Consider the following 7,896-nt stretch of genomic DNA (forward strand, 5'->3'; position numbering starts at 1 on the left):
GATCCAAACAATATATATATAATCCAAATGCATCAAATCAATTACATCCTAAACAATGTCCCAACTCATCCTGATAATAGTTTTCTTAAAAGAATGCAAAAGATTGCTAGTTTGCTACTACAGGGAACAATTGACATTCTCTATCTTCATCCTGATGATATTAAATCAGGCTGCTGCCTACACTTAGGTAACAGTAAACCTGTATGCCATGTAAGCTAGATGACATTTATTAATCCTAATTTTTCCCTAACCTAACAATTAATGTGAAACATGCAACTCGCCTCACCTCAAGATTTCTCCTCATCCGATTGAGAGCATGGGGGCTCAGAATTAACAAAGAAGTCATCCACTGAAATGAAAACAAAGGTACCTTGGTTAAATCAAAACTAGAACTTCACTTTGAAAAGCAATAGCAGAAAATTCCAGATAGATTCCAGCAGTACGTGGGTATATAGTATAACGTGTTATTTCAGAAACAAGATGCTACTAATATGTGCCAAATTCAATTCTCTATAGTATAAGGTGTTCTACTAATTAATCTAATTCATGAAATTTTGATTTTATTCTAATGTCCACCTTTGTAGTTTTGATGTTTTACCTTGCCTTCTGTTTCTGTTTTGCCTCTTTTAAGCAGATTTTGTAGTGTTTCATAATATCCTATAGATTGCATACATTGAATATGTATTCTGAACTTTTAATAACAATAATAGTAAATCAAGCTTTTATGAAGTCCAAACAATTTTATCAACAGAAAAACAAGAAAATTGTATCAGGAACCCTATAGAGTGCCATAGGGATCCAACTAAAATACTTTATTTTTTTCCTCTGTTTCCTGTACATATCTTTGAAAACAGGAAATGGATTGAAAATAAGGTGGCAAGTTTGTAAAATAAAAATGAAAACAGAAGTAAATAGACCCTAAACTACAGGCACATATAGATTAATTTAACCTTTATTTATGTATTTCACAGGAGCCCTATTACGCTGAGTCACTAATTCAACCCTGACAATTACTCTTGCTCATGGAGTCGGTGGTGGTCTAGAACTTGGATCCTATTTGATTGTCAGCTCACTATTGTTGGACCACTACTACTATTCATCAACAGTTTTAAAATTTAGGACATTTAAAAATAAGATATATATGTATTTAACATTACCTATATCCTGTTGATCAGGAGATTCTAGCAAAATGTCTGAATCAGATGGCAAAAATGGTGAACCAGGATAGTTTCCCAGAGCTCCTAGATCTGCAAAGAACTCAAGACAGTAAAAGCAAGAAGAGACCAACAATGATTGAACATATATAAAATCTTGATTATAATCCTTGACTGCATTTAGTCATTTCAAAAATGATTATCTGTCATTTACTTTGAACCAATAGCAGTCAGACATTAATACCTACATCAGATATGTTATGATAACTACATAAAGTATAATAACTGTTCTTCACAGAACACTGAGAACAGATAAACTACCGTACCCCATTGCCCAGAGGCTCTTCGCTATGCGAAGGTATGGGGGAGGGATATTGTACGCAGCCTTACCCTTGCATATGCAAAGAGGCTGTTTCCGGATTCGAACCCATGACCAACAAGTCACCAAGGCACAACTTTACCGCTGCACCAGGGCTCGCCCTCAAAAAGACCAAGTCTAATTTTCTCTAAATTCAATATTGATAGTAAATGCTTCCTGCTTTTTTGTTATTACTGAGTCCAATAGTTTCACCTTTTTCTTATCAAATATTCAGAATACTTTGGGCAGATCAAGGACATAACAGATCACAAACTCAACACATGTTGTACATCTCAAACAACTTCACTCTACGATGACATCAAACTAACTTTAACTGCATACCTAAAAGTGAATCAGAGAGTCAAACAAGAAATTACCTCCCAAGTTTGGCAAATCAGCCGTTAGATCAGATAAGCTAAAATTCCACTGAATTTGATCCAGCGATCTGGAAATTCCATTTCCACCATCTGGTGCAAGCTGTAGTCCTACTGAACTTACCACATCAGATGTAAATGCTGTATCAAGAGCTGATGCGTCTGCGCCCATTCCTGATATTTCTGAGGCACTGAAGGCGAAATGACCACTGGATGCTACTGATGTCGGACTTACTGGCATTTCTGAGACAGACGACATTGTACCATTTGGTGGAATAACAGGAGCCATATCGGGAGCACTGTGGTCCACCACCATACTTCAACAAGGACAAAACAAAGCAGGTTACTTTTAAAATAACATAAGGAAGGTCCTCTACATCAAATTAATTTAACTAATATTTAAGTGCATGACAACTATAACAATCTGGGCAAAAATGTGCATTATGCAGAAACACACAAACAGTTAGAAATACATTATCAGTCACACAACTAAGCATTTCATTGATGAAATCAATTACTATTTAACCACAAAACACACCTTTAAACATTTCAGACAACTTAAAAAGCTAGACATGTAAACAATCTTAATTGTAATATTGACCTCTATATGAGTAACATAAAGGAATTATGTGTAGTTGAGAAAGTTCTCACTCATTCCCAGAATTCATCCGAATGGGGTGAAAGTTTCCTGGGGCAGGGACTCCGTTAACTACATGACAACTTGATATACCACAACCCATGGAGTCAATATGAGGTTGACCTGTTGCTGGCATGGGAGGCTGCTGTAGCACTGGATATCCCATAGGTAGGTTGTTGGCTGCACTGCAAACAAATAGTGTTAAAGAATATTGCAGGGAAATGAGAAAAAGATAAAGCAAAGTGAACTTATGCATGTATAATCTAGTCCATCTTTTAAGACTGAAATGTACTAAGCAATAAACACAAAAAGATTATGTAAAACACTCAAATACTCGCAGGCCAATAAAATATTTACAATCACTAATACAGCAAAATATATCCCCAGGAATCCATCAAAAATAACACTCAACCAAGAAATATATAAAAGGTTTCCTTTCCTCAACTGAGAGAAATAGAAAGCCAGCAATTAATAGACTAACAAGAAAATACCAGGGTTTCCAATGTTTGTTCAGAATACAAAAAAGGAAAGTTTCCAAACAATCATAAGAACAATCTTGTAATAGCACTAATAATTGAACATTTCTCAATTACTCAAACTTCTTAACAAACCAGAGTTTTTGATAAATCCAAACATTAACATCTGGAGTAAAATCAGGCAGCATCATAAATAATACTCAGGATAATGTTTTTAATTACTGATATAGCAAAGCCTCTATGGTTTTAAGGAATTTCCAAGAATCCTGAGAATCTTCATACTATTTTTTCATTCTCATAAAGTGAGGAAAGTATCAGTTAAGACCTTTTTCATGAGACATGATCTATGATTTGCTCCGTGTTGTTGGCCATGAAGTATAGAGTGTTGAGCAAGATTACATAACATGAGAAGTGAAATGTAAGTGCCATCACTCAAGTCTCAACTCACAGTTTACTTTAAGTCGTGCAAATTGCAAAGAGGTGAAGATATTTTGGATTTAAACACACACATATACACACTGATGAGAGGGCAAGAATTTACCAGGCATTGGATGGATTCCATTCTGTATTGGAGCCAATGGAACCTTTGCAGGCATTGGACACTTCATCAGATGATACTGATGCTCAAGTAAATGATTGAATAATAGTATTTGCTTTTTCAATTTTAGTCTGATATAGTAGGCCCTGAAAAAATCGGCATTCTCTTCTTCCAACTTCTGCCATACTGAATTAAAAAGGATCAATTACAAAGCATTGAAAGCAATGGGACATGAGTTTGCATCCACTTATAAAAGGTACAGAAAATATACAAGAATGCAAATAATGCCATGTTTTTTCTAAAAGAAAAATGTCTCAACTATCAAACTACGATGATTTCAATGTAATCAAACAGAGAAACACATGGATCAGATAACCAGTTTGATTAAATAAAACATGGAAAATCAATAAGAAGGATACAAAGGTTTTCTATGGATAGAAAATACAATAGACTATTATTAATTACAATTTACAATGCAATACATAAATGGCATGACAGAGACCTTAAGAGTTAAGATGCCTACCAAGAGTTGTGAATCCAGGATCTATCTTTGCCCGAGTCAGTAATGTTTTAACCACTTCATCTTTATTCATATATAACTGTAGGCATCTTTCTATTAAATTCTGGACCTACAAAAAGGAGGAAAAAAGAAGATTAGCTTCCACAAATTATCCTTATATTCTTTTATTTATTTATTTATTTTTTTGAAAGGCACAAATTATCCTTTTATAAAATACAATCCACATGACATAGGATGCAAGTGGAAAAGTAGGCAATAACAGAAAACTAGTCAAATGTTTAGCAAAGAATACATATCCTTACAAATTCAATATCCTGCCGTGAAACTTTTTTGCTGTCATTACTTGTAGCAGATGCTGATCCTGTGTCTGTAACAGGAGCATCAGTTGTGTGATTGTTTGGTTGTTCACTCTTGGGCTCATGAGAAGCTTGAGTCGACGACTGTAATTCTTCCGAGCTCTGCAAATCCATAAAAGAATAGCTTTGTTTAATTATAATATATGCAAGCAGCTACGAGTGCTACAAAGGAAATCTAGAAGATTGGGCAGAGTTTGCATCACTGTGAGAGTAGAAAGCCAGAAAGTATTCTTTAATACTGAATACAACAGGACCAAAACACATTAAATTTTAGAGATTTAAATATGTACACATTAGTTTTTGCTTAACAAACCATTACAACAAAATAGACAACTGGAAATGACATGGACATTTAAGTTTTTTTCAGGGAAATAGTAAATTTTGCCACTCACTAACCTCCACCACGGTCAATTGTGAGAAAAGAATTATATCACTGCCGTTAATAAAGTAATACACCTTCAAACTTATCCAGGTAGATTCCTATTATATGACAATTAGATTCAGCAGGATTCTGTCTCCCGTTTAACTTATTCGTAGTTATTGCTGGCCACACCAGCAACAGATAACAAAACACCATGGAAAACCTCCATTTCTTCAAATTTCAAAAACACAAATGATCATCTCCGTGTATTACTGTAAAATTCCTTATATTAACAAGCACTCCTTTTCTCTCATCATGTCAACCCCTTGGTCCACAAGTGCACATCAGATCAGGGTTTTCCCCCAAAACAGGGTAAATATATGCATATATTGATTGAATTACGTAATTTTCCAAGGATAAATTGGTGCTTTTCTCAGCAAACAGCGCGGGTTGGTTATAACTGTATTTTAAAAGGAACCATATCATGAATATATATTCTCAGCATTGAAAGCCAATACATCCAAGTGCATTAGATCCATAAAATTAACCATTGTGATAGTGGATATGGCAAACAATGTACCAACTGCCAAGATAAAAAAAAAACATATAATAGGAGAACCTGCAAGTTCTTCATTTCAGCAGAAACAAGGCTGACTGCATGTCTTTCAGGGATTTAAGTAATCACTTACTGCCTTCGAATTCAAGATTGTTTGCATTTATGTCAATGAAACCCCGAGTTGAAGAAATCTTCATATAAATCAAAAGGAGTAATGAGAGAATGGTAAACCATACCATTTAAATAAGGAAGTGGTTCTTTAAGTCAACAAAAACCATCTACAAAGAAATTCATATCAAAATACCCTCGATCAAATATGAGAAATAGTATCTTCTACATCAGAGAGAACTTCATATGGTAAAGAAAATGTAACTGTCACTTGCCTGTACTGTTACAAAAACTTTAAAAAAAAAGGTCCATTAATTGTACGTTTTAAAATGAGAAGTTTCTCCAAAAGGAAGGATGACAGTTACATTTATTACTACACTAAATAAAGTAGACATAGGCAAACTAGGGCAGCAAGTTAGAGATGCTGTAAAACACTACAATTACCATAGCCTTTTTTTTTTCAGTCAACTTAGCAATTTCAACATTCCTTTTGACAGAATAAATCAGAAGTGCAGCCACAGCTTTTAAGATGAATTTCAAATTTCTTCAGCAAGAATAGTTAAAAATCAAAGTCGGTTATGGTTCACCATAAGACTAGGCAATAATTAACATCACAATTTTAACAGCCACGAGAAAAGGGGAGGAGGGAATGCAATGATGCAGTACTTTCAGAAAAATTGCAGTCGGTGAAACAATGCCTATCTACAATTGATTCAAATGGTAGAAATACAGAAGGAAAAAAAAACAACCTTTTTCAAATCTCAAAAAATGAAAGGAATAGTTAAACAAATTTGAAACAAACCAGATCTCGATTGCCGATAAGAAATTAAGAATTGAAGGGGAAGCAGCACAAGGATTCATCAAGCAAACAACTCCTTCAAAAGGAATAAACTTTTTGAGCCACAAAACAACAAAGAAGCTCCAATGCCCCAAAAAACAAACACCCCATGAAGCAAAAAAAAAAAGGGAAATGAAGATCTAGCAAATATATTACCTCACACACCAGTTCCTGAATCTGCAAACAAAAACACAAGAAGAAGAAAAAAAAAATAGCAGAACACTGTAATTTTTATCGACGAATTTAAAAAACCCCACCAGCTAATTCAAGCTTAATTAGCTTGAAAAAGATGCATCAACTCATGGAAAGGGAAAAAGAATGAAAATTTGGAAAAACTGGTAAGTGGGTTGAGGTTGAGGCTGAAGTTGAAGGAATGAAGAAGTGTGGAGAGTGAACAATAATAGCATTTGAGGTTTAAGGAGATATTTTGAAAACGGTGGAAAATGATATTTACATTAGGGACACAACAAGTCTGAGTAACAATGAGGATTCTGCAAGAAAATTACAGAGAGAGGGTTGTTCTGTGCAAAAGGTGAAATGAAAGTAAAAGAGATAGCGTGTGGGAAATTTTTGAATAATCAGAAAAATCAAATTTGGAAGAAAAATAATATATATATATATATATATTCTTGAAGGAAAGTATATTTTTAGGACGAAAACTCACGAGACTAATCATAGAAATCACCAAAGTCATTTTATCTCTGCAAACAAAATTAAATTTTTTTATCAATATTCTTTGAAAGTAAGATATTTTTATTATCAAAATTATGAGACTAATCATCGAGGAAAAAAAATTATGAAATAAATATGGTAAATCATCTATTAATTATGTTATTTCTTTTATATATATATATATATATATATATATATATATATATATATATATATATATATATATATATATATATATATATATATATATATATATATATTTATCTATATATATGGGAGAGAGACCTCGCGGGACACGCGCGGGATATTTCTTTATATATATATCTATATATATATATATATATATAGAGTAGTGAAAATGATTTTATATATATATATATATATATATATATATATATATATATATATATAGATATATATATATATATTGGTAGTAAAAAATAAATAATTAATATATAATAAAATATAAAATTTTCAAAAAAAATTATATAAATTTGTCTCAATTTAGGTATCATTGTATAAATTCAAGCATATTTTACTCAATAAGTCGGTCTTAACATTTTTCAAATTTAACAAGATATTCTCATAGACCATAGTTGAGATGAGATGATTATTTTAGACTGAAATTAATTTTTAATTGGCATATTGTGCGTACGTAGCCCACAGCACTGCATCAACCCAAAATCAAAAGTGTTGACCAATGTCAAACACCTAAACACAAATTTCCTAAGACACATTTGGAAATAATAAATCATACATTGATACAGAGTAAGATTACTTTATCATTACATTAAAAATAACTTAAGCAATGAATTTGATTAAGATTTTAAAAGATTTTTATATGAAAAAAAATTGAAATATTCAATCAAAACTTTTAAATAAAATAAATAACTTTTATCATATTCAATCAAGATTTTTAAATAAGATAAATAAATTTTGTAATATTGA

The 7,896-nt window shown here is 32.5% G+C and overlaps 1 protein-coding gene across 8 annotated transcripts; it reads right to left on the minus strand.

Annotated features, from left to right (window-relative positions):
- LOC100809603 (uncharacterized) lies at positions 1–6,839 on the minus strand. Of its 8 annotated transcripts, XM_014768939.2 has the most exons (11): positions 6,433–6,818; positions 6,241–6,313; positions 5,567–5,608; positions 5,394–5,466; positions 4,360–4,515; positions 4,061–4,166; positions 3,541–3,723; positions 2,538–2,703; positions 1,890–2,203; positions 1,158–1,247; positions 1–349 (listed from the first exon to the last, which is right to left on the minus strand). In XM_014768939.2, exons 4-11 carry the CDS (start codon positions 5,406–5,408, stop codon positions 288–290), a joined length of 1,092 nt encoding a protein of 363 aa, XP_014624425.1. In that variant the 5' UTR covers positions 5,409–5,466; positions 5,567–5,608; positions 6,241–6,313; positions 6,433–6,818; the 3' UTR covers positions 1–287. The 8 variants fall into 8 exon arrangements, with proteins under 8 accessions (XP_014624425.1, XP_006598910.1, XP_006598908.1 ...); XM_006598847.3 differs by lacking the exon at positions 6,241–6,313; XM_006598845.4 differs by lacking the exon at positions 5,567–5,608 and having other exon boundaries at positions 5,394–5,521.
- Positions 6,840–7,896: the final 1,057 nt, after the last annotated feature.

Source organism: Glycine max, chromosome 16, assembly GCF_000004515.6.
Source record: "Glycine max cultivar Williams 82 chromosome 16, Glycine_max_v4.0, whole genome shotgun sequence".
Taxonomy (NCBI): domain Eukaryota; kingdom Viridiplantae; phylum Streptophyta; class Magnoliopsida; order Fabales; family Fabaceae; genus Glycine; species Glycine max.